Source organism: Apus apus, chromosome 1, assembly GCF_020740795.1.
Source record: "Apus apus isolate bApuApu2 chromosome 1, bApuApu2.pri.cur, whole genome shotgun sequence".
In the NCBI taxonomy this organism is placed as follows: domain Eukaryota; kingdom Metazoa; phylum Chordata; class Aves; order Apodiformes; family Apodidae; genus Apus; species Apus apus.
The window spans coordinates 29,220,379-29,248,265 of NC_067282.1; the positions used below are offsets into that span (position 1 = coordinate 29,220,379).

Sequence of the window (27,887 nt, forward strand, 5' to 3'; positions counted from 1 at the left end):
ATGATCCTCAGAGGTCCCTTCCAACCCCTAGGATTCTATGATTAAGCCAGCTCTGCATCTCCATTCTGGTTGTTATGTATTTTGTGGAAATATCAACCCAGAATTTAATCAAGCATCACAATAATGTCTTTAAATGAAAAAGGAACAGAAAAACATGCTTCTCTGTTCCTATTTCATTTCTCAGCCACCACTTATTCTGTTTTATCTTCTTGCTTTTAAAAATAGCTCCACAAGTAAAAAGCATTAATTTTAACTTCAAATTTAAACTGTAGTCCCCTCCTCCTCAGAAAAAAACCCAACACCCACAGCAGCAGCAAAAGAAAACACAAGACTTTTAGACAAACAGGTTTATAAGGTTTATTTTCCATTGCACATATATGGATTATATACAAGTTAGTAACATAAGTTACTTCTTAATTTTCTAAAAGATTGTTACAGCAAACACTTGCCATTTCAAAACATCAAGTCAGAAATTAATCTAAAAAGGAAAATGTGACAATATTTTAAAAACAAAACAAATTGCACTTTGTTAGGGAGATTCAAATACAGCTTTTTCTATATGCTGTAACAAACTATATAGCAGGTAATATTACAGTTAGAAGTAGCTCTTGCAGTCAGTCCATTTGTACATTAATAATTATTTTCAATTTTACTTAATTAAAACCTGGTGGATATTTCAAAGACTTCCTTGTCTTCCCAGTATTCAAGATTCATCACATGAAATGCACTAGCAACTAAGTTTTTATACAATTGCTATTCAAATATAAGAAGAACACCACACCTGAAAATAAGGAAAAAAACCTAAAACATACTGATTTTACATGTATCATGAGATGAAAAGTATGGAAGGTGTTCAGCAATAAAGCCCTGGTCCACTACTTACATAAAAGAAGATTTTAAAAAATAATCACTGCACACAATACAAAGGGTGGGGTCATACTGTAGTTTTTAAGTCTCCTGTAACAGTAATATTCCTCATTACTGTTCACAGATGAGTGTTTCCATAGCAAACCTGTTCTCAAAGTGTCGAATCTTTCGGCAATTGATGGCTTCACGCTTCTGAATTCCTGTTTGTATTAGTAAAGAACAGAGGGTAAAGAGAAGAAGGGATGAGATACATCAGAAACATAATAGTTTTACATCTGTTACAGTAAGATTTAAAAAATATAATGCAGTATCTTATGTATTGTAACCAGGAATCATACCTACCCTTCTTTGATCCCACCCTCTCAAAGGAAACATGGAGGCCCACATTCATACTTAGAAAATCAATAGGCAGGCAATGATCCTGAAGGTGGTGAACCAAGTCACACTACTGGTTTAGCTGAAAACAACCTGCCAAACCCCCTCACTGGATAGTTTTAACCCAGACCAGTTCCCAATCTTTCTCTATGCATCTGTAAAAACACTTGTGGGTCACCCTAGAGGGGACAGCAAAGGAATAAACTGCTGTAGGCAAAAAAAAAAAGTGGACTTGTAGTATTTAAACAACATCTGGGCATCAGAAAAAGCCAGAATTTAGCCACTGTTAGCCAAACTAATGCTCACCACTAACCTATGCACAGAACCAATATACTGAATTTTGAATTGGCTTTTGCTACTAAACATTGTTCTAAATTGTTTTCACAAAATGTATTTCTTTCCCTTGTTTTCCCAAGCAGTCAGGTCCAACAAAAGCAAATTGAACTGTCTGAAGTGTGCACCTGTACATCACGTACAGTTAAATAATTAAAAAAAAAAGCAGCAGCCAGTCTGAGTAAAACATGAGTGCAAATTTTAAGGCACTATTTAATAGCTTATCAAGAGTCTTCCAAATTAAGTTTTTCAAACATTTTCCATGAAGGAACACCAAGCACTAAAACTCTTCTGTGAAGACAACTCTTACTTACATTTCACTGATGGAAATAGGAAGATGTGGACTAATTTGTAAATGGCTTTAATGACAAGAAGAACCAGCAATTCTGTACTTGGACTACAAGGCTATGGCTTCTCATATATTTAAGTGTGTTTTTGGGGGGTAGGCAGGTCAAGAAACAAGATTATAGAAAAGCATCAATGAAAGCCTCAATGCCAGAAAACATGCCCATGCAACACAAGCTTTTCAGCAGATCTAAGCTCACTGGGGCCCTGAGCACTTTTTGGACAATAAAATTACTTATTTCCATACCTACACATAAAATATGAGATGTACTTAAGCCCAAAGAGCCAGTTTCTGCAATAAGCAACCCTTGCTTTAATAAGAGTCATTCCTTTCAACACAATCAAGCCTATTTACTGAACTCAAGTGGCATTGAACTTTCTGCCAGCACAAAAGATAGTGGGAAGAACGTTTACCTTTCATGGCTTCTTTGCGTTGTAGTTTATAGGTTTCCTTGCCGCGGCAGAGGCGGTAAATAAAGAATCCCAGCTGATCCACATTTTCAATGCGATCAGTAACAATCATCTGCTCGTGAATCAAATAGGACTGAGGCAAATATGTTCCAGCCTGTTGAACAGAAATATAACAGCTGTGTCAAAAGCCATCTCGTCACGGTCTAAGTTCACAAAAACCACTTTGCAATGTGTTTCTTTCAACACAGCTGTCACACGCCTCCTTTGAATTCTTTCAAAATATGTTTTACCCACAGAATTTTATTCTAAATCTGCAAACGTGACTCTGCTGCACTACAGAACTATGCAACAATTACATTTCAAACATCACAAAACTTCCACTCATGTATACATCCACTGCCTTCCTGCTATGGTAACATCAGTCTTCAACAGAGAGAAATGTTTCCTTCCAGGAATACCCATTAGCATGGATCAGTCCTGTGCTTATCATCCATAGTTTTCACTTAATTAACAACAGTCCAACAGCCCAACAGTAGAGGCAACTACTGAACAGGACTTGGGAGAAGCATGCTGTACATGGAGATATTCCTGCTGATGAAGCATGCCAACTGCAGCATACTCCAGCTGCAGTCCAGGGGGTTTGGGAAGTCTCAAACGTATTCACAGCAAGGGTCACAATCCTCAAGCCAAATGCAAGATGAGACCATCTAGCACGTAAGTTCTTATGGCGACTCCCACAGTTGTTTATATGGAAAGGTATTAGAAAGCCATGGTGGTATATCAGCTGCTTTAAGGCAACACACTGAAAAGGGAAGAGCCACAATGACAAGAAAAGGCTTCCCAAGCCTTTTAGTCCCTTTAGTATTATTTTGCCACAGCTAAAATGCTGGAGGAATCCAGCTCTGTGCACATCTCACTGTACACAGATGGAGATGCACATACTTTGCTATCAGACAATTTCCTAATACTGCCACCAGTAAATAACAATCCACTTTTTTGAAATATTACCTCATCTAAGAAATCCTCCTAGTGTGATCCTAACTTATGGCAGTAGAGAGGGTGTTGCTTGCTTTCTAAAAATTAAATTACCATTTATGGAAACAAATTCAGGTTCTGTGGTGAAAGATCCCTATATTTTCTAACTGACAATAAACAACTTGAAGTTCCCATTGCAAAATTGGACTGTCTTTTCAATCCAAGTGACATGTTGAGAAGCTGGCTAAATGCTATTTTTTTCAGTAAAGAAAGGACAGACTATATAAAATTAACTTTAAATCATAACAATTTTCTTCAGCCTATGCGGAAAACGAGAGCTTTTTTTTTTTCTTTAAGTAAGAGCGTGGAAGACTTCACACTCCCAAATTATCTCACTCATTATTTGGCAAATGAATCACTCTAAATTACTGTATCTTAACCCCTGGTCTCTCAAATTTCAGGAGGGAGCGCCAGAGCAAAGCAGCAGAGCAGGGCACCAGCAGAGCAGGCAGCGGTGCTGAGGACATGGGGAAGCCCGTGAGGACACCCCTGGGCTCACTCCCCTAGCTGCAGGATCTCCCAGGACCTCCCCAGCAACTCCCTGGACCTGGCATTTTTGGCTTTCCCAGGGGGCACAAGAGGAGGGGGAGTTCAGTGTGGGAAGCTCTTCTGCCCACCTGCTGCAGGAGCAATTACCAAGCAGTAGCATTCACCATAGCTGCAAATATCCTCATCTTTGAGATATCCTGTGTGTCACCTACTGTTAACATTGGCCAGTTGGCTCAACTACAGGAATGAGGTGGATGAACCCATGTGGGTTGTTTTTTTTAAAAAAAAGAAAATAGTCTAGAGCACCTCTATTTTCAAAAGATGCCCTCTGCATGGATTAAGAGCTCATTTTAATGAAATTAGTACTTTCATTTCAGACATATTTTTTTTCCTTGTGCAACCAGCATGACTGCAGGACAGTGAAGAGAAATTTACTCAGTGTATCTGCAGAATAGTTTCCCAAATTCCAGTTAGAAAACATTCAGCCTGATTTTCTGAGACATCAAATGCCTACAGCTTTTAGTGACTACAATGAGAATTAAACAGATGTCTCATAAAATTAGGGCACTCACTGTTAGGGACAGTGATCAAAACAGTTTGGTTTTGCACAGATTTTCAATTAAATGCATGATGCCTGGTTATCCTCTTACTTGTAAAGCAAGCGTATTTGATTTCGTACTAATGACAAACTAGGAAATTAATGGATTTTAATAAGGGAGTTTGTGTGAACTAAAAATGGAAACAAAACAACATACACAAAAAAATATGGGGCCACTGTGTTTTTCAGGCACAACCTCATCCTTATGTAAAAGAAATGACAGTAAGGTTAAATAGCCAGACTCAAATTGGCAGCAGAAAAGCAGCAGAGGACTTACTTGTCAAGTAATTCTTCACATGAAATTTATCTATATACACAAACCACTAAGAAGTGGCTAAAAGGTTCCTGGAGTCCTAATTCCAAAGACGAGATTGAAAGATGCAATCCAAAGACTGTATTAACAATTCTAAAGTTATAAAAGCCCAGTAAAATAAAATGTAGAACACTCTCCCCAGGTCTTAGACACAAGTTAGTTTATCAGCTCTCTTCCCCACCTGGAGAGTTTTGCTGTTCTGTAAAGAAGCCAGAAGGCTGAAAAACTAGGTAAATACTATTTAAATCTGCATTAAAAGCATGCATATATAAGAGTTTTTATATATATATATATATATATGCACACACACACACAGAGATGATTCATATTAAATTAGTGAGAGACCTCATTAAATTATCTACTTTGGCCTCTTCAATTTCACAGGCCATTACATTTCACCCAGTTACTACTACTAACAGAAGAACGTGTCCCCGTGGTGGAGACAAGCCAGCCAGCACCACAAGCCCAGCAGTAGCTTTCAGTCATCATACCCTGCTAGGAAGTGATCAGGAGCTCCCAACAACATTAGACTGAAAACTCTTTTCCTTTGTTCAGCGATTGTGGTACCTCAGTCCTTTCCACAGTCCTTGTTTTTGAGGATAACAAATCTTTTTCTGAAGGTCTGGTGCTCTCAGAACCAGGAACCTGGCTATACTAAAAACCCTCTTGCTTAAATGGGTTTTGCTAATCATTCAATCCAAATCCTGATTGCTCCTACAAAACCTCCATGGAAAGAGGAAGATCCACCTTCAGGCTGCTGCAAGCCTTATGAACTCCTATGCAGCACCAGTCCAGCACACCCAGTGCAAAATCTAATTACCCTGAGCACACACAGCTGATCCAACACACCTCACATACACCACCCTCAAGCCACTGACAAGTTCAAAGTAGGGGCCAGCCCTAGGGACCTATGCTTTAAACAATGCCCACGTTAAAAGGATCTCCCAGTACATCTCAGCTAAGCAGTCTCAGTCCAGCACATACATGCTTTATGGAAACTTGCCTTCCTCTGAATTAGTAATTCCTTCATGATTGTGGATAATTAAGAAGGTTACAGACTTTCTTCTCTCTTTACAGAAGATCTCTAGTGATCAGCTAACTTTTGAACGCATATGAATTCTGCAAATGCCAGACTTCTGGGGGAAAAAAATAATCTAATTTTTCTGTTTTAAGAACAAACTAGTTATGATTTACCCATACCTTGATGTTGATGAGGAGCTCCAGGAAATTTTTTGGTGGCATAACAACTGAGGTGTTCAGAGGAATCACATAGCACTTATCCAGGCTAAGGTCAAGATAGGCAGTGAGTCTCTGTTGAGGAAATATTTACTTTAATTAAAGTAACAAGAACATAATAAAATTCACATACAGACTTTGTTAAACTGCTGTTGCCTCACATTGCTCTTCAAATTATTGTTTTACTCACCAGAAAGCCTGTCCAACCATCTCCAGTTTGAGAGTAGGTAAATGCAGAAATAAAAGGTACTTTTGATGAGAGTTTAAATCTATGACAGGGATTTGTGCAAGGCAGCAGGCATTAAGTAGCTCAAATGCACTACAATAATGAAATGACAAAGGTGTGTCTGATCTGTTCAGGAATCAGATACAGTATGTATTTATTCGTAGTTCCTACATTTTGAAAGAACAGGGCAAAAACCTTGCTCTAATCTCCATGCTTTTATATTTTGTTCTAGTGTAGAGTAAAAAGCTGCTGGTAAGAACAAAATATAGCAGAAAAAAGTACTGTTACGGATAATGTAACAAAAATACTTTTATTTTCATAAATACTTTTGAGTTGCAGTGTTAATTATTATTTATAGCTGAATTGTTATTTTTGTAGTACTTGAACTGTAATATTTGCCATTATTTGATAAAAAACAGAGATATAAAAGCCCAGGGAATTATCCTGATGAATCCTATGGCTCTGTTGTCTAAGCTATTTTCCTGCATCTGCTCCTGCTAAAGAAGACATTATGTCAGGCTGCTGAAAGCTCTAAGACTGCAGATGTATATAAAATACTGAGTACCAACAGCCCAACAGACAAGCAGGCCAGCAATCACCAGTGCAATTTATTTTATTACATGGGAGTAAATGCTGTGCCTATGGCAAATGATCCTGGCACTCACCTTTAAAGCAAAGCCTTTAACCCATTAAATCAAGAAGTCAGTTTATATTATTATATTGTTCCTTTTCACCTCTTGTATACTTCTTTTTTGCCTGGTTTTGCTTCTTTAGAGGCTTTGCTCTAACTCTTAACAGAACCTTCCTGAATATATTCAGGAATATTTTAAAACCACACAGCTCAAGTGAGCAGTGTTTTCCTCCAAATCTGGTTATGAATATTAGATAGATAGCACTTATTTTGTCTGGAAAAGTTGAAACTCTGAGGTTTGCATAAAAAATAGGATGCTTCCTTATTCTTCTTTTTCATCCTTGCTTAAAAAAAGCTATTCAGTGAAGTCTTCAAATGTTCACAGAAAATTAGCTTTCTGAAAACCAGCTGGAGAACATTTGCTTGCTATCAGACAACTTCCATCAGGCTGATACAGAAAAGATGGGCTGCTAATTGTTTTACAGCTCTATCATTAATACCAAGAGCTGCAAGCCTGTTAACTGCCTTACAAAAAATGTATTAACACAATTCCTATCAATCAAAGATGTTTCCACAAAAAGGGAAGAAGCAGCTAAAAGTCACTTGATCCACTCAAGGTTCAGTGCCTTTAGGAATCAGAGTAGCCTGTGCACGAGGACAATTTAGCTTCTTATTGGCTTCCTACAGCATCTGGAAAACAAGCTTTCTTCCATGGTTGCTCAGCTGGCCCCTTCCTTCCCTTTCTGCTGCTGCTTTGGAGTTTTCAAGCTATGCTTATGCGAGCAACCTCTGTGGGTGCCTAAACATACCTAGAGATGCAAGATGCAACCAGCCCCTGCAAGTTGAGGTCAAAGCTATGACAGCCCTTTCTAAACTCCCCTCGACACCACAGCAGTTGGTCAAATTCCGCCTCAGTGCACTTACTACAATAAGAGCTATAATCTCTTTACTTCCCCATACTAAGGAAATAAACATCTCTAAGATTTTTCCCTTTCTAAAAACAGAACCGTATTGGCAAATGGTAGTTTACAAGCTATCTCATGATGATTGTTTAAGGCTGTACTTCGTATGCCCGGTTAATAATTGCTTGCAGCCTGCTGCTGATCAAAACGTTTCTGCTGCCTCCTCCACCCTCCACTTTCCCCACCACAATCATTAGGGAGAACATTTATCAGGATGACTGAGGGGGAACATTTTTTCAAGTTTTAAATGCTTTTAACTTCTCCAGAAATATTTCTTACCCGGTGGAAGTCATGGACGATATCAGCAGGATCACTATCAGCAAACTCAGGCACTGGCACACTGATAAACTCAACATCTTCCTCCTCCAGGATCTGAATATTTTGCTCAATTGTGTGGTAGTGAGCACTCTGAGCCTCTGCCCCAGATTCAAGTAAATTTAAGCCATCTTCAATGTACTTTATTCCACAGAAATACACACCACCCTGCTAAAAATAGTAAAACAAGCCAAAACCAAAACCATCAGTAGCCTTGTTGGAAGCTGAAAACTAAAATTCTCAAAGCACTATGGAGAAGAAAGACTTGTCAGATTAGATGAAACATTTTCCCTATAATTTGGTTCATACACTACAGTAGGAGCCAATTGCTATCTACTACAGGGCCATGGATAAAAAAACCTCGATTGTACTGAACCCAGAGGGAGTCTTTCCCTGGAATTCAAGGAAAACAGGATCCCAAAGGCAGGTTCTTAAAATGTAGTCTTCTATTTTGCATCTGTTACCTGTGGCACAATGCATCTTATTTTTAGAAAGACAATTAACTTCCTACTTCTACATGCACCCGTATTATTATTATTATTAAATTATTATTTAACTGTAGTCAATTATTAAAATTTAAGACATTGAAACTAGTAACCCAAATCACCTTTAAAAAGCAAGTCTAACTCTGAATTTGGTTCTGCTCACAGCAGGGGGTTGGACCAAATGACTTCACAAGTTTCCCTCCAACCTCAGTTATCTATGAAGTTGTTTAGTTTTGTAAGGCTTTAGAAGTTTTGAAAGTTAGTTTCTAAAATCAATTATGTTTTGTTTGAACAGTTTTAAAAGATAAAAAGGTAATAAAAAGGAACTAAACCAAGCAATTTGTGTCCTTCTGTCACAGTATACATGGCAGGTTACCTAAGCAAAGTGCAAAATAAAGTCCAAAGTCAGAGGAAGTCACATACAAAACGTATAGGCCAGATAGCTTTGGAAATACACAACTTACGCATATCCACATGGTATCAGTTTAAAGTTCTACACTGAAAACATACCTTCAGTGCAATGTTAGTTCAAGTCCTGAATGTTTCCTTCAACCCAGGTCTGTCTCATAAACAAGTAGCACAGGTTTGCATTAAATGGCACTTTAACTTTCAGCTTGCTGGTAAGGGAAAGGAGGACCACTGCAGGCAGGGCTCAGACAGGCAGTACTGCAGCAGGCCTTCAGCTGCTCTCAGCTTGCTAAATCCCCCAGGATATGCTGTGCTGTTTAAGCATCATTTGCAACACCACTGCTCCCCTGTAGATTATGTTTACATAATAGCCAAAGAGATGATAAACTGCAAGTTCAGCTAGAATTTCTCATGTTTAATCCCTGTACCTTCTACTAAAATGTTTTTTTAAAAAAAAAAAATCCTGGTAGCAGGGACAAGAACACAGAATTTCTGCCTTATTATTAAGTCCACTAACCAGTGGGCAAGAGGGATTAATGTTTTGCTTACACTCTCCCTTTCTGACCCCTGCAGTTTCTGAAGGAGGGTGGGTGACTGTGCTGGTACCACTGGAGCAACAGCCAAGCATATCCACCACTGCCCTGTGACAATTCCCATGAAGGAAGACAATGTTTAACTTGAATCTCCCATATTTCAGGTAAATGCTTCAGTTTCCTGGCACCACTGCCTTCACAGGGCTCCTCCTGCATCAGCACCGTTCATAAAAACTGAAAATACATTTTGTCAGAGGTCTAATCTTGTCAGCGTGGATTAGACCTGACAAGAGCACCTTTAACCACATTGACTGTGCTTCTTCCAGGGCCCCTGCAGGGCCTGTTTTTCTTATCTCTGTGGAGGCTAGGAAGGAGGAGAGTCACTGCACTGCTCTGACAAGCAGTCCCTTTTCTCTGCATTAGCAGTACCACACGCCTCAAAGAAATCTGGGGTCAAACAAGGAGGCTTTCAAAGGGTTAATCTACCTCCAGTATTCAGCACTGCGGAAAGGGAGAGAGAGCAGGTGAAATCTGGGGCACCGCTGGGGCTCCTAAACCCAAGTCCTATTTAGATATAATCCTTTCTCTGCAAAGTAAGGTTTTCAAAAGTGTTGCCTCCTTTTATTTGCCAGCTTTGCTCCTGCCCTCTTCTGCTGATAGGAAACTTCAGAGCAGGCCATACACTTTGCCTTTAGAAAAGCTGAAGTTTTAGAGACAGAAAAATGAGAGCAGCAAGACCATTTGGTTTCATCTGTTGCTCCTCTTTCCTCTCCTAAACATAAAGCCTAGGGGAGAAAAATGCAACACTCCCGTAATAAAATGTATTTGACTCACCTGGAATGCAAAATATTTGTAGAGATAGGCACCACCCAGGATCACACCAGCCAGCATAAAGGCCAATCCAAAGCACATGCACCAGCACCAGGCCCTCCTCTGTCCAACAGGCACAGCATCCTCAGGGTCCTGCAATACATCAGAGACCTTCAACACACTGTTCCCAAGACACGTAAGACAGCAGATACTTCAGGCCCAGAAAGTACAAACATTGCATCCAACAGAGAAGGCTACACGCATTTTATCACAATTGTTTGGAAATGTGTTTTATTTGGTAAAGTTTAAAACAGATTTATTTGACATTTAGGAAAACTTGTACCAACAGTCACTTTTAATGTCATTGTCACTGACTAAATCAACAGACTTAAGTCTTTAGGAAGAGAAAAATATAATAAAATCTCCTGAGATACCTAATGACACAGCAAGCCACTTTACAGACAACAGGCAGGAAAATACCCATTCTCAGGCAACCTCCATGCAACAACAACAGCAGAGTGAGGAAGCCAATTCAGAAAGGTCAGATTCTTTTTTATCTTGTTATATGGAATTCAAGTGAACCCGAAGAACCAACATAAGATGGAAGTTCATAAGAAGAGCAAAATATGTATTTTTCTATGTTGTTTCAGGAGGAAAGAGACTTTACCACCTCTTTGCTGGCAGAGTAACACGAGTGGGAACAAAAAAAAAAAGATGCTTTGTAAGTTGTAGTTAAAGAACTTTTCTGCTCTTTGACAGCATGTGCCATGCCTCACTCTATCTGCCATGCACTTATGCTAAAGGAATGACAGGATGTTTCCCCACTGGGGCACTAGTTTGCATAACCATGCAGGCTCCCCAGGCATCCTAAGCAATAAACTGCTGCTTGCAAAATCTTTCCTCTATCAGTCACATCACAATGCTCATTCCTGTCCCAAGTATTTGCAAAAGTCACATCCAAAGAGAAAAAAATCCAACCAGAAAACACACACAAAAAAACAAACCAAACCAAAACACCAAAACCACAAAAAACAAAAAACAAAGCATCTTTTGAGTCATCTTCCTTCCAGCTCTGACAATCATGGGAAAATCTCAGAATTCAAATAAATACAAAGCCATTCATTGCCCTTTTGCAACCAAAAAAACAATAGTGTAGCATGATGAACAAGGCAAAACCCATATGGCCAAATAAACAGAAGACAAGAGGAAAAGCAGGAGAGAAGTGCTAAACTGATAGGTTAGTTTGCTTGTCAGTCAAGTGTTCTGGGTGGGGTTTTTTTTGCCGCATTTACTAATTAGGGTTGTTTCCTGCTTGAAAAAAATTGTAGGTCGAGTCCCTTCATATAGTTCCCCTCATCTGGCCAATGCCATCTAAGCAAATCTGAGACCAAATGGAAAAGGAACTCTCACGGTAAATGGTAGAGAAAAAGAGGTGCTTCCAGAGAATGACTCAGCCCAACCTTCCCTGAGAAGGGAGAAGTAGTCTTCTGGAGGGACTTATTTTCACTGATTATAGGGTGAGATTCCTTGGTTAACAAACTAGGTACCTAATTCATACGTAGCTAAAATTAGGTGACATGAAACCCACCTTTACAGTACACTTCAATTATCTTTCATACAGAAGTGGCAATGCAGCTTCTTTGCCAGGCAACAGCTGCCAAAATCTAATTCAAACATATTTAGAGCCAAACTCTGAAGATATTTCACAGATTTTGTTTTGCATTACCTTGCAAACTACACCACTGTAAATCAAGTTGGGAAATCTCCATCTTTGGAGGTTTTCAAGACTCGACTAAACAAAGCCATGGCTCATCTTGCTTTAGCAACCATTCTATTTCTAAAGGGAGGCTGAACCAGATGACTTTGAGAGGCCCCTTCCAAGCAACATTTCTGGGATACATTACAAGGCAAAATGAGAGGGGCTAGAAAATAGTTGCCGTGGACCAAAAAAAGCAGAATGAGAAGACAAGTAACAATGACTTTTATAAAATTTTCCACTACTAATTATTTAAAGAATTCAGTGCAAAGAATGACAAGATTACTTGCCGTGTGGTTTTTAACCTAGCTGTTTGCAAAGACTGAGAACAGGACATAATACCCATGGTAATCTAATTAACTTTCAGGTCAGGTTAAGATTCACTGTGGATTTTTCTATAAATCATCTCAATTATAAATCTAAACCAGGTAAAACAAGGATTTTTATTTTTATGTTGCCCCGTATCATTAGGTAATTATTTCCCTAGATATTTCAAAGCATAAAGGACACTTGATTGAAACTTTTTTAAATAGGTGTCATTTAAACTGTAATGTCAGAAAAATGGACAGCAAACTGGCTCTGGGAGACAATGCCAAAATATTCTCTAGTGCAGAATATATAAACAGTATCTTTATTCGTTCCCAGTGCTGTTTTTATTCCTCCCTTTCCCCCCACTTTTTAACTCCAAAGCAGAATTATCTATTAGTGGAATAACTGCCTCTTCCATTCTTTCATCTTTCTGTAAGATCAGAAAGAGTTACAAAGCACACTTCTAGGAAGTGGTGCAGAAGGCATGCACTGTGTTAACACTCACTTGGAAATGAGGATTAATGTCAAATTAAGTTGGTGTAGGCCACAAATCAGAAAAAAAGAAAGTAACTTTTACACTTTTACCATGCTAGGAGGAACTTGAAGAACAAGTTTACCAGTATTTCACCCTAAATAATTTTGCTTTGATATATGAGATGACAGATGTAAACAATATGTTTACGACAACTCCTTAATCCTCTACCAGCAGATAAATTTTATACTTTAAGGCATTCCTAATAGTGGAACACTTAACTTTGTAGTTGCCTATTGCATTGATTTGTCCACAACCTACTGAAAACAGAACAGTAAATTTAGAGCAAGAGTTCAAACCCAGCTTAACTTCTTGCTTAGGACAATGCATGAAAGTACTGCATCTCAGCACAGAGGAACCACAAGCACTAAGTTAACACTGAAAATATTTAATGCTTTTGAAGGAGGACACAGAATTGCTTTCCTCTTCAGAATTTGAAAACAAAGTACACCATCAGGCAGTTAAAAAACATCTTAAATTAAAACATTATAAATAACCTACTGAAGCCAAATTATACTCATGTTAGTAGCTGTCCCATGGCTAAGCTGTCTTAACTCTTGTAGTGTTGCCATGACAGCTTAGTTTGGGCTGAGTTGACCAAAGAGTAATTCATCCCTCACTATATAAATCTGACCCTCTGCACTGCAAGAGAAGAAAGTGTGATGGATGCTCACCCTCTTTCCAGGTCACTCATGTTCTGAAAGAAAAAACATTAAGTGAAAGCAGATCCCCACTAAGAGGGATGGTGCTGACTCAGCATCTCTCTCCATTGAGTCAGGACTGCACTTTGATCCCAGGTAGCAGCACCAGCTTCTGGAATCCAGAGCACAACATGAGATTGCAGCCTCACTGACTAATTTTTCTCTAGGTCAGCTTCCCACTGCCAGAGAAAGCAGCCTATACTTGCGGTGAATGTTGTCCTCTAAAAATATAGTTCTCTACTTTCATGAGCACCAATAATTAATCATTGCTGTTAAGGTTCTTTTCTTTCCCCTCTTCTGTTTCATCCCTGCCCCGCGTGCTTCCAACTCCCTGGTGAATCCTCAACCTTATGATGCCACAACTAACCTCTGATGCAAAATGCCTTAGGAGGAACTGGATACAAGCCCAATACTGCCTTGCTTCCCTTGATGAGCTGATTGTTCTAATTGGAAAACATTTGATTAGCCTATTTCCCATGGACAAGACACAAACCAGAAGCATCTCTCTGCCACTTGCAAACTGAACTCCACAGTGTTAAAATTAAATGGTTCAGAACTTCTCAACCTGAATAGCTTCAAGCCCTGCAGAACAATTTTCCTGTAGATAGAAAATGAGAAGCATTAAATTCTCTATTATTTGAGATTGGTAGGATTCAAATCTGTCATTTTCTTACAAAGAAGTTACAAGATAACTGCTGTTTTTAGTGAAGATCCCTTCATCAGTGACCGCAGCAGCTAATGGAAAGCTGCACTCTGTCTTGCTACTGGAAACACTCCATGGAACACTTCGGAGGACAAATGATACCACAAACTATTTACCAAAGCACCTCTCAATTACAGGAGGATCAAGACCTTCCTTACAACAATAACCATGAACTGTTTTGGAGTGGACTGAAAGAAAAAATTGTGAATAATCCCTTAATCTGGAAACATTAGCAGTTATTAACGGCTACTGGCCATATATTCTCTTGTCCTTTTCAGTTCAGTTTTAATGATACTTTTTAAATAGATGCTGAACTTCAGAAGCACCAAATTCATGTTTGGGGTAACATAATTAAATTGTTCTAAGAAACTTCAATATTGAGCCACAAATGTGTTTCATTAGACTTAATAATTACTTAGATTTTCCCCTTGTGTTTTTTTTGTACATAGCAGAATGTAATTGCTTTAACGTTATGAAAGAAAACCAGTCGAAAAACTTACATGGCAATTTAAAATGGGTGAGATTATCAGACCTTGTTCCTTTGCAGAAAGTAAAGACACTTCCACTATATGATTAAAAAAAAAGACCAAAAAAACACCCAAACCAAACATTAATATGAATCGATTAGGTAATAATCCATCTAAACCAGATATGATAGATATGCTGTGAGGAGTCCAGAGTAGTCCAGAGTAGTCCAGAGTAGTCCAGAGTACTGTATAACCATTGGGCACCTATGCAAAAGATAATGGCCCAAATTTTAAAATAAATACAACGGCAATAAAAATAACATTGGGAGGGGGAAATGTCTTTCAGAACCAACACACAGAGAAATCAGATGCAGAGTATTACTGAGTATTACACATATGTCTAAAAACATCTGCAGAATGATACACAAACCATCCATAATCATGCATCTGAGAATATATATACATGCACACAAAGAAGCTTAAAATTAGTGTGAGTAGAACTGGCTAGAAGCTGTTCAGAACAGCTTTCTTCCAAGGTCCTTTGCATGTCAGCTCACATGGATGGACAGAATTCAGTGGGGCAGCCCGAGAGCTTCCTAAGGGCAAATATTGACCAACTGCATCTTTAATTAGTGGAACGGGGAGAAGTTAAGGACGACCCTTAAAGTGTTTTTTAATGAGGGAGGCTAAAAAGTCTTGAAACAGAATACTGACCAACAGCTGTATAAACTGAATTCTGTTGCTCAGGCTTGCCAGCTAACTTGTAAATCTGACATCTGTAGAAAATGCTCCCAAAAGACAGTCCATTTAAAATGAACTTAATTTAGAAAGAGCTCTGCATTCCTCCCATGGTATTCTTGCCTGAAGACTGCTCCAAGCCTCGTATTCTATTTATTACTTATTGCAGATGGGAAATTAAGGCAGGCTTTTTTACAAGACTCCTCACTTAGCAGATGCTGTGAATCTGGAAGGCCCTCATACTGATCTAGCTCTCAAGCAGCAATTTTATGCTTCCTAATAAAGTTAAATTTAAATTTTAAGTACAATGATCTTTTAAATTTCTAGTTGGAAAAACAGACTCTATACACAATAGATGCTTCAGAGATCTCCCGCTTATCACCAGCAGTGACGTATTCTTTCTACGCAGATGAAGCCTGAAAACAAGCTATGGTTGTTTATGTGCAGTTGATATCTGAACACTGCAACCCTTCTGTGGCAGCACTGCCAGTTCCTCTTCTGTCAAGATGGACAGGGACTTGTCCATCTGGCCAAAGACTCTCTGCCTGAAGTATAGCATGAAAACCAGACCTGAGTTCTGGTGTTGCTTGCTCTAGTCACACTGCTTGGATAACCAAGGAGATTAATTAATTATAATTATCTATTAGGCATTATTAACCTCTTCTTATATTTCTAATCACATACTAGAAAATATTGAACACAAAATCTGTCATACAGCACTAGGAAATGCAGCAGTGAGAAGTAAATGCATTCTAAGGTCTTTCCAAAGATCAAAGTCCAAGGTCATTTTTATATTAGTTGAATGCTGCCTTTCACCAAATAAAGGGGATGTTTTATTAAAAAATGAGGTGTCTGTCAAATAACTCATGTTATGGTTCAGAAGTCATAACTATCATGGAATAAAAACATTAATATAAGCACCCAGCTCAAGATCATCTTCAAAAGGGAATCAGCACTGGTGGACAGGAAGGAAGTTGCACAGATCAGGAAAGATGAAGGTGAAGGGAGAACAAAAAACAAAGGAGAAACAGGCAAGAAAAGGGAACCAGGAAATAAAACTAGAGAAAAACATGATAGAACATGAAAAGTTCAATTTCTCTGCAGGAAATCAAGGAAAAATACAACTGTAAAGTGAACATAAAGGATGTGAATCAGCAGCTCACCCACACCTCCATGATAGGACAATAAAAGAAGCTGTCTTTAAGAGTAATCCTGATTTACTGAAACACTGCCTTCAACTTCTGAGGTAAGAGATTAAAAACCTGATAGCAGCCAACAATGAAAGAGAACAAGTGAAGAGGGAAGAAGCCTATAATAACTATTTAAATTTCATTTGAGAGCAGTATTGTTAAGAGTGGTTATTTTTATTGCTAGCTTTGGTCTTACACAGACTAGAAGGAGAGGGAAAAAACCAAACAACCCAAACGCACTTATTCAAATGGTCTGAAAGTTCTGTTTTTGTAGACCAGGCAACAACTTGCTTCAGGTGATACTCATACACAGTTTTTGGCTGTATCCTAATCCCAGGAAGTCAACAGCAATTATACAATTAACCACACACTATACTTTCCTCTGTCTTCTTCAAACTGTGTTCTCCAAATTGTTCCTTTTCTCTCTGTTCAGTTCCAAGATCCCTCAACTCCCTTCCTTCCCTCACCACCAAACCCAGTGGTTTCAAGTCTTCCTATAGTTTGTTTACCCTGCGTCAATGCCTCCCCGCGCCCTTCCCCGTCCCAGAGCACAGCTTTCTGGTCTCTGCCACACGAAGAGTACCGGGCACACCTTAGGTTCCACTTCCTCCCCTCATTACTGCTACAAGACAAACTATTCACTGCATGAGTATGCTACACTCTGGGGAAGAGGAGTTGGGCTATGGCCATAGAAGGGCTATACCCAGGGAGGATGTGGTCTCCATCCTTGGAGATACTTAAAAGCCATCTGGACACAGTCCTGGCCAACAGGCTCTAGGTGGCTCTGTTTGAGCACAGGGATTGGACTAGATGACCTGCAGGGTCCCTTCCAATATCAACCATTCTGTGATACACATCTACACTTTTTAAGCAATACTATGCAGGGGGGGCCTTGATGAATAATTTTTAAAAATAATAATAATAAATGCAGGAGTGCTGGGTCTGTGCTAGACAAGTAATAAAGCTCCAGACATGCTTTACCTCCTTTGCTTTTGGGCTTTATGATTCTGCTGCTTTTTCACCCCTCTCCCTTGCCCACAATATGAAACTTCAACAAAACCTACAACACTTGGAACACATGTTGTTTTAAAATGTCTGGACTCTGAATTCAAGTGTTACTGTGCAGCTGACAGCCACAGAGATCCGCAAGTGCCACTGAACTGTACTGAATACAAAAAGTTTACATAAGATTAGCTAGTGAAGAGGTCGTAGAAGACAGGCTTTTTTATATGATATATACATGTAGATGAATTTACCTATACATTTTCATAAATTACAATGATGGAAATTTGTTCTGCATTCCACACCTATTTTTCTCAAGTACTTCAAGAAAAGTGTTCTTGGTGTGACAGTTTGCAAGTCAAAGACCAACACATGCAGCTAAAAGTTTGCACAGGTATCTTGCAAAAGATGTCCCAGGGATGTCTTTTTTTAAAAAAAAAAAACAAAACAACCCAAACTTAAAAGGTTATATGGGACGCTCTTTAGAATACATTTTGCTTACAGAAAACAAAACACTACACCATTTATAGCTACAGCATGTCAATCGTGGCATTTCATAAAACTGTCCCAGTTTTGAAAAATGCTTTATTTTTTTACACATTGCCAAAATAAACACTCTTCCCCATCTGCATTCTTTGCCTTATAATTGACTTGCCTTCTACCATACTTATAAAAACTACACTAAATAAATCTATAGCTTTAAATGCAGTATTCCTCTCGACTTTATCCTGAATTAGATCAATGTTTGAAAACAGGAACTCTGAAGGTTCCTATTCCACTTTAAATGGATCAATACTAAATTATCTTTTTGACCTTGATTGTTCCAGTTCCTGTCTCTTCTTTATCCTGCTGACTTATGTCTGAAATTTCTCTGCTTTTTTCCCACAACTGCCTGAATCTCAGATATTACTATGATAGGACAATATGTGGATTTAACCTAGATTTCTCTCAAGGCTATTTTCCCAAGTGATGGCTCTTTCACCCAAGAGATCTCATTAACATATGCACCATTGAGCTTTAGAATTTAATAACTCTATTCCCAATCCAGCTCAGATGGCATGTCATCTCAAGCACATTAAAACCACTATGTCTCAGTTTCTCTCAAGAGTAGAATCTAGCATCACAGAAATCACTAGGGAGGTGTCTAGTCCAAAATCTTGCTTTTAAAAGATGAGTGGACTCTGAGGTCTGTCCAGGTTGCTCAGGACTCTTGTCCAGCCGGGTTTTGAAACCTACAAGAACTGTGACTTCAAAGCTTCTATGGGCAACCTGCTCAGCATTCAGTTCTCCTCAGATTGAAAAATACGTTGCTTATACCCAGTTGGAAGCTCGCCTTTTTCACTTTATGACCACTGTCTTTTCAGTTACCTACCTCCCTGGGTGGCAGGAAGCTGCTGCAAAGTCCTCTCACAGCCTTCTCATTTCCAGGCTCGAAAAGCCCCCACTCCCTTGGCCACTCCTAACGGGATGTGAGCTCCAGCCTCAAACCATTGTGGTGGTCCCTGCTGAACTCATACCAAGTTTTTGACGTCTTTTTTTTGGACTAGAAAGCTCTCAGCCTTCAGCAATGCTGGTGACTCATGCCCAGTTGACTGCCCACCAGAAGTCCTAGGTCTTTCTCAAACAGATCAGCTTCCCAACCAGGTGGTCCCCAGCCTGTCCTGATGGAGGGGTGAGTCTGTTCCAAGATACAAGAGACCGCACTTTCTGAAACTCATGAGGTTTTGTTCAGCCCATTACTGTAGCCTGTTGGGGTCCCTCTGAATGGCTGCCCTGTCCTCGAAAAAATGTATCTTACCAATACACGTATTAGTGAATTACAATGCATAGTACATGTACAGCAAGCAGGGTTCTCTATGTGGAAGCCATTCTACATGCAAATACAAAACAGCATTTAATTGCAGCATTTATGAGCATTAGCACAGAAGAGCTGATGTTGAAAGGCTCACATTTAACTACACCCCACCCCCTTTCTAGAGGAAAATACTGTAACAATCTGAAGGGCTTCACTGCAATTAGGGGACTCAAATTCTCAAGTGGAGCACACAGTCCAGAACCCAGCACCTGACTGCATCACACCCTGCATAACCACAGATGCTGGTCAGTATTCAAATACCTCACCAAGCAACAAGAGAACTTCCCCAGACTGCAAACCTCAGTCAAGACAACTCACCACACTGTGCAGCAGCCTCAAAAAGTCATGTTCTGCCTCCAACCCTGCAAATGGTTCTGCATTTTCAAACATGCAATAGCAAGTGTGTTTCTATGTACACCATCTATTTTAAAATACATAAACTAATAGACTTTTGTGCTTCAGCAACCATGTAAGATCCACCCCAGAGATCACTGTCCCCTCCCAGTAATTATCTCCCCAGTGCTCTCTTCCACAGTGATTCCACTGTCTCATTCTACCCTCAAAACAGCAGAAAGCCACCATCAAAAGCAGGAGTTTGTGGAAACCTAGGAGGAAGACAACCACAAATTACAGAAGGATTTGCATTCAAGGCACTCTACTCTTAAAATGCCTGTGGGTTTTATTTTTGTGTCTAATATACATATATAGATAAAAAGAATATATAATATATACTGAATAATATACAAACTTTTTAAAAATACTTGTATACACACACAGACACACTATTTGAAAAGTGCAAACAAAATATCCACTTGCTTTTTCTGCGACCTCTGGGCAAATATTACTTTTCTGTTTTTATTCATGGTAAATTTTTTAAGGCACTTGCACAAAGGTCCCATGCTTGTACATGCCTCATGGATCACTCAAGTAGGAGCTGAAGTCTCTCTGTATGTCCACTGTGGTCTAAACCCTAGGCCATATGACATCTGCTGCAAAACCATTTCTGACTTCATTGTAGAGCTCAATCTTATTAATTATCTCAATCCTTTCATTTACCACATCTGTAAAATTAGGACAGATATCTAAGTTTTATAAATTAGCACACTTTTCATCTGTACATTCAAAGTAATTTCCACTGAGGATAAAAAACAGTACATAAATAGTATGAAAATGAATGTTGTATTATTCATATGGATCAGGAGGCTAAAACCAGTTAATGCTAACCTTTGTCAATCATAGAATAAATGGGAGGGAGGAAAAAGAGAGAAGGAAAAAAAAAAAGGAATCTATGCAACAGCTAACAGAACACACTATTACTTATCCCAGCTATAGTTCTTATGTTTTAAATACGTAATAATGTTTTTGGAAGCACAGAATAAAGAATATTAGGACTTAAAAATGCAGTATTTGCTTTCTAATATACTTCCCAAGAGCCAGAACTATTTTTTTTGTCTGTAAGCTATTTGGTGCCTGTAGCTAATGGCTACTGGATAGGAAAATTGTGTAATGCTGACAAATATTCCAAAATTGCAACTGGTGAACAGTTAACTGAAAACACTACTGGAGGTTAAGTATGCTTGCCATTTTTGTAAACTCTCCTCAAATTATCATCAAAATGTATTAAATTGCTGGTAAGAAAAAAAACCTGAAAACTCTGCAAATAATAGAGAAAATCTATTTGAGTCTACAAAAAAAACAACTGTTAGATTACATTTGCAACTGTAAACACTTCAGTAAAATACCTGACAGGAAAAACACTCACATATACACATTATCTTTTGAAATTAAACTTTCCTTGAAACAGACACTCATATGTTGGATTAACTTAACAATTCATTATAACAAAAGTTTCTTATTATAAAGTTAATTCATTGTAATGAAGGAGTCTAAACTTTGTTTGATTTTTCTTTCCAATGTCCATTTTTACAGGAAAGCTCAGCATGTCATCTTGATATACATTTTCAAAAATTAACTCATTTATCTCCAGCTTTTGCCAACGAACAGAACTTTTGGTTCCAACAACCTCTGTTTCAGTGGTATTTTTTGTACCACTATGCAATATTAATATCCAAGCTAGTTTGTTGGAGCTTACCAGAAAGAGTAATGCATTAGAGAAAGACAGGGGCAAACACAGAGAAGTATTTATGGTATTAACTGTAACACATTACAGTGCGGGATAGTCTTTCCAGATATTGCACTATATAAAGCTTCAATTAGTTACAGACTTTGCAACATGACACATTAAGGAAAATAAACAAACAAACCCCACCCAAGTTATCCAAACACATTTTTAGGGCAGGAGCCTCAGCCATGTATAAATTTGTTAATCTGAAAAGAGAAACTATTTAAAGCCGCATTAAGTATTTGCATTGTCTCTATGCTCATCCCTCTGAATTCATATAAGCTGTAACGGTATGTATGGATGTCAGCTCTTGCTCAAAGAGCCAAAAAAGTAAATGATACAAACAACTTACGAAGCAGTTATCACAAAGGTCTGGCAGAATATACATCCTGTTTGAAGAATTAAAATATCATTCTTCTGGGAAATGGCTGCATTTCCAAACCAAAGCTTTGTGTTTGATATTCAGGTTGGGAAGTGATGAAAAACAGAAAGGAAGTGAGATATGGATCACTGAAAAACTGTCCCATAGGTTCATTTCCATCATTGGGGGTATGGGGACGACACAAGCTCTTCCAGGTCACTTTTTGAATTTTTTAACACCTAATTCCAAATTCCTAAACTCACTACAAAGTAGTGACAGATTTTCAGAGGAGCACCACAAACTTTTAAGTTCTTGGTTTTTTAGTATTGTTCTCCCAATTGCTGGCAACCTCTACAGAACAGCTTTAGGAGCCAAATGTCTCAAGACCACAGCAATCTTATTTTCAGGAAGGTGCACTACTTAACCAGCAGCAGCACAGAGTCACCATGTATCAGGATGCAGGAAGGATGACAGCAGCCACAAGGCTACTCTTGTTAAGAAGTGCTCCTCATGAACAACCCCTACCACAAATCTTGTTTACATAAACTCGATTTCCCTGAATTTATGCTTGCAGGTATGAATAGAGCCAAATACGTAACAGAATCCTGGGTGCCCTTTTGTGCCCAAAAAGGGTTGGTTTTAATCTGAGGCTTGGTGGCTTTTTATGAAAACCTTACTGAAGTCAGGGAGAAGAATGGGGAAGAAAATTCAGTTTGCTAGGATCTTCTTTTACTTCTGATCCTCTTTTAAATCATCATATCTTAATCCAGAATGCTCTGACAGACAGCAAAAGCTGGTCGGTTTAATGACCTAGTTGCATCATAGAAAATACGGGAGAATACAAAGACTGCTCTTTCCCCAGTGATAGAAAATTCGGCTGGAGGAAAGCTATAAAGGGAATAAGGAAGCTCCTCCAAGAAAAAATAAATCAAAACCAAACAAATCAATCCCAAAACACCCATCTATAGATGTATCCCATAAAGTGGGAGAACCTACTTTCCTGACAGCAAAACAATAACCGAATTACTATTATTAGTCTGTATATTAACACACATATAGAATATGTTATATAGTATTTATATCTATTCAAACACACACATATAAGTGTAACAACTGTCATGCTAACACCTTTGTTTCAGAAACTTATAACACCCATTACACAAAATCTAAGGGTTTTTCCATTTAATTAAAAAATAGTGCTTATTAGGTGGACCCTCTTGCTCTGTTAAAAATGTCTATTTTAGTATGGCTTAGAAAAGACTAGCTAAACTGAAAAAAAAAAAAAATTAAAGTGCAGAGTAATAATGTTTTCATAAGGAATAAATCAGAAAGCTGCTACTTCTAAAATTATTCACATTTACACTTAAACATTGAAACGTCTCTGCAGATACAGCTATCCAAAGGTTGGCCATGATACACATGTGAATCCATAGCTTCCACGCACAAAGCTGTATTTGGTAAAGATGATCTGACTTAAGAACCCCAAGGACAAAAAAATAAACAATAATTTTAAAATGTTGCCATCTACTCCATGAAGGGAACAACTGCCTGAGGGTCCACAGAGCTTTGGGGAGGCCTTTATTGAATGGACTTTGCAAAATGTTTGAAGACTTCAACTATGCTCAGAACCATCTCAGGCTCTCCAAAGATCTGTTGTAGGAAGAAATGCTAAAATACCACGCATTGTTTGTTTGTTGGGAAATCGGGTCATAAAAAGCCTTGCTGTACTGACAGTGAGCAAAGTGGAAAACTAAATATGGACTAAGAACCTTCACCAAGAGCATTCTGTATTTTGGCCAAGAATTAGAAGCATCATCCCAACAGCACTAGCAGTTGTTAACAGCTGCCTGCAGTAAGCCTGGAGCCACTTTCACAACACACATTAATACTGACAGGTGATTTACACAGAGACAGGATTAGCACTTTTGATTTTTGAGCTCCTTGTAGGTAGTACACTCCAATGCATAAGACCACTGCCTTCTGGAAAGGCTTTTGTTCTGGTGATACATCCTCTACCTCTTCCCACATCTTCCTCTCCTCCCTTCCCCAATTAATTTTCTATCAGTATCTGCATCTGAAGTTATTGGGCCAATTTTGGTGAGATCTGAGTATTTCTCTGCCACCTCATCAGCATAATTTGGCTGCAAATGCTCTCTAATAAGCCGTAGGAAGATTATCTACTCAAGAGTAATCCTGCAACAGCAGACAAGAGCAGCAGTCTGACAGTGTGCTGGGAAAATCAACAGAACAAGACTAGTACTAGCCCAAAAACTCAATCCATAAATCCTTATTTTCTGGACATTTCAGAGTATTTGGCTTTATTCATTAATATCAAACGGATTACTAATATCTCTTGCTTAAATCTTTAGGATTTCTTGATAATAAAATTCCAAATGTGCAATTTCTGCTGATCCTCTTCTATTCTTAAGTGTCTTCATTTACTTCAAGCCCAGAATGCCCCCCAGGACTTTCTTCATAAAAGAAAGATTTGTAGTATTTTTCATGTTCACACTTGTGATTCAGACCTGTTTACTGTCCTACAGAAAAGTAGATACTGGAGAGGGGAAAACAAATGTCCCATGTATGCTGCTTTGGAGATGTGACCTTTTTTCTATGAGAATTCACTCTTCTCTATACGTTATATTGTCTTCAAACCTCACTTGAAGCTAAGGATTTTCCAGCAATAAAGTTATATGAATAATACACTTGTCAGATGTGGTTTATTTTTCCTCTGCCCTCCAAAGAACTGCACAGGCAGTAGAAGTTCCTTGTGGAAGGGGAAAAAAATTCATTTCTAATGCATTTATATTAGAGAAGGCAAAGTTCAAAGAGCGTATCTTGCACTTACTTCAAAGGTATTGAGTTATACAATGGCCCTCGGTTCCTTCTTTTTTTTTTGGCTGAGATCTGAGAATAAACTCCCAGACTCCAAGACCCAAATACTTCTACAGCTACATGACATAATTTTTGTCAATACTGTTAATCCCGTGCAGATTGCATAGTCTTTTCTAATAAAACGATGATGCTAGTGTACTCAGCAGATCTGCTTTCATTTATGCTCTACAACATGCAAGCTCAAAAAAAGTCTACCCAAGAGAATTTTGCACGCTGGTAGGTGTAGGTCTGCAGTTCTGCCATGAAAAGATGGAAATGTGTCAAGGAGAATGTCAAAGGCTTGATGTCCCTTAAAGGCACGCACTCGCTTTTGGAATTTTCATCTGTACAAGCATCTGCTCCCAGCATGCTATTTTTGGACGGCTCTAAGCTTTGTTCAGGCATGTTCACCCCCTGATAACAGTGCAAGAAGTTACGAGCAGCTACTGTGAGACCAGACGACCTTTTGACCTGGTTAATAAACGTTTGCAAGTCTCATTTCTAGGCAAGGAGACCAGTACAAAGAACTGCGCAAAGTTAAGGCAGGTCCTGTATCTCACGCTCAGCTGCAAAACTTACAACTCTGCATTAAGGAAATCACAGTCCAATAACACGCTGCCGTCAGTATCTGGACAGGGCCAGGAAGATTTGCTCCCCAGTGTACAATTAGCCAGATGTATTTTGTTTGCTTAGCAGTAGGAACAACAAGCTCATATTGGTAGGCTATCTGGAAACATCATCGACAGCAGATCTGGATTCCAAGGTAGTACAAAAATGGCTTTTCTGAAACTTGTAGCTTGTGTCTTGTTTACGTGCTCAAGTGTCAAACTGATCACAAAACCTGGGGTCAGGAAGCAACTCCACAGCTCAAGCTGGGCTCGGGAAATCCATCGCCTTCTAGAGAATGGCATTCCCCTTAGGGACAACTAGGCACCCAGATCTCCTAACGGATTTCCTGTAATTGCAGGCAATTTGGGTAATGATGCTGTCTCATTTTGTTGTGGCACACTGTTGTAAGGACTTAAATACTTTGGTCCGAGTTTTATAGACACAGTAGAAGTGTGAAATTTCACTACCTGCTGTACCAGGAAGATGTCACTAGAAAACATCTCGTGGTTCGCCTTGGCTTTGAAACGACAGTGGATTCTGCAGGTGAAGAACCTGGCCCCATCGAAACTATGGCGAGCCCTACACTCGGGGACAGCTTCATACCAAAAATTCAAGAGATACTGTCTTCCAAGGCAGAATTTCATCACAAATACTTTGGAAACTAAAAAACACTACCTCTTTTGCAGACCCGATCCCGTAAATCGGAGGCCTAAAGTACAAAAGATTGTGAAAACAAATGAAAACAGCAAGGCATGCCGTTTATGTGAAAGCTGGCGGCTTTCCAAGATTTCTTTCTCTCTTCAAAGCGCTTAGAACAAATTACGCTACTCCTAATTAAAAACTGGTTTTGATTACGGAAATCGCAACCAAAAAACCTTTATGTTCTGGGCAGTTTTGCACTTCAGAAACTCCAAAAGCCGTTGGTGTTTCGCTCTTTGTTGCTGTCAGGAGACGGGGAGGAAAGGCGACAGCGACCGGAGTTTGGGTTCTGTTTTGGGGCGGGGGGAGGCAGCTCTTTGTTCCTTCCCTTCAACCTGCCCGAGTCGCAAGGCGAAGTTCGCTGTAAGACTCACTCGCCGGGCTCTGCAAACACGCTGTGGCTCAAGCACGGCCAAACCTCCAACATCCCCCCTCGCCAAGCGCTCCTTGCCCTGAAGCGTTTTACCTCCGCCAGCTCGCCAGCGGTTTTGCCGGACTTCTATCCGTGAGACCGGCGAGGATGAAACCCGGTGCGAAGACCAACCGGGAGGGTCAGCCTTCCCCCACACGAGCCAACTCCCGCGACCGACCCAAACACCCCGAGGTTCCCCCACCGCAGGGAGCGGCTGGGGACAGGCTGCGGGAGGGAGCGGGGACAGGCTGCGGGAGGGAGCGGGGACAGGCTGCGGGAGGGAGCGGGCGGGCAGCCGCGTTCGGCGCCACCAGCCCCGCCGAGCCCCACCGCGATGGGCCGGGACGGCAGCCCCTTCCCCTTCCCGGGCAGCCCCTTCCCGGGCCGGCCCCTCAGCTCGCAGCGACTCGCGGGTCCGGACGGGACGCCGCAAAGGAAACGAAAGCATCTTTAAAAGCCGTCCAGCTGGAGGCGGCCCGAGTGCTGCTGAGCCAAAAAAAAAAAAAAAAAAAAAAAAAAAAAAAATTAAAATCCACCGAACTACCACCAAAATTCTTTAAAGTAGGGAGAAGCGGAGCTTTCAAGCGCGTTCTCCCGTCAGCCATTTTAGAAGCCTGAGCGGCGGGGCACACCGCTGCGCAGCCTTCCCGGCTGGCCCGCCCGAGGCTCGCAGCGGGAAGGGGCAGAAGAGCACATCAAGAAGGTGGATCCTCCTCCCCAGCGCGTCCCCCTTCCCCGGGCAGCACCCAGCCCAGCGCCCGCCGAGCCGCGCCGGCCCCAGCGGCGCGATCTCCCGCCGCCCTCACCTTGGAGCCGGGCGGCACGATCAGCACCTGGCTGTTCTCCTCCTCCTTCTTCGCCGCCTCCTTCTGCGCCAAGGCGGAATTGAACGACACCTTCACCATGGCCGCTCCCCAGTGCCCCGCACGCAGCAGAAGGAGCCCGGACCCGCTGAGCTGCCAGGCTCGCCTCTCGCCTCCCGCCTCGCCGCCCCGCTCTGCCGCGGCTGCCGCCCCCGTCCCCGGCTCAGGCAGCGGCACGGGAGGAGGAGGGGAGGCGGGACACGGGCTGCGGCGGGGCGGGGAGAGGAGGAGGCGGTGCCTGGCAGGGCGGGCTGGAAGGCAGGAGGTGCGGGGTGTGGGGGGCTGGGCGCGGGGCGGTGGGAGGGCTGGGGGGCCGGGCTGC

The 27,887-nt window shown here is 40.3% G+C and overlaps 1 protein-coding gene across 2 annotated transcripts; it reads right to left on the reverse strand.

The window, feature by feature from the left end:
• Positions 1–332: 332 nt before the first annotated feature.
• ITM2B (integral membrane protein 2B) lies at positions 333–27,738 on the reverse strand. Of its 2 annotated transcripts, none has more exons than XM_051635284.1 (6): positions 27,509–27,738; positions 10,397–10,525; positions 8,101–8,304; positions 5,967–6,077; positions 2,335–2,485; positions 333–1,067 (listed from the first exon to the last, which is right to left on the reverse strand). In XM_051635284.1, the coding sequence occupies exons 1-6, from the start codon at positions 27,605–27,607 to the stop codon at positions 979–981; spliced, it is 783 nt and encodes a 260-aa protein (XP_051491244.1). In that variant the 5' UTR covers positions 27,608–27,738; the 3' UTR covers positions 333–978. The 2 variants fall into 2 exon arrangements, with proteins under 2 accessions (XP_051491244.1, XP_051491233.1); XM_051635273.1 differs by having other exon boundaries at positions 8,101–8,307; positions 27,509–27,737.
• Positions 27,739–27,887: the final 149 nt, after the last annotated feature.

What these genes read in the sequence shown, in the direction of transcription:
- ITM2B (XM_051635273.1), bottom strand. Translation starts at nt 27,607, where the DNA reads ATGGTGAAGGTGTCGTTCAATTCCGCCTTGGCGCAGAAGGAGGCGGCG. An exon ending in AGCTCCTCATCAACATCAAG is followed by an intron (nt 2,486 to 5,966) that starts GTATGGGTAAAT and finishes TCTGTTCAACAG; the next exon opens with GCTGGAACATATTTGCCTCA. An exon ending in ACGCAAAGAAGCCATGAAAG is followed by an intron (nt 1,068 to 2,334) that starts GTAAACGTTCTT and finishes TAATACAAACAG; the next exon opens with GAATTCAGAAGCGTGAAGCC.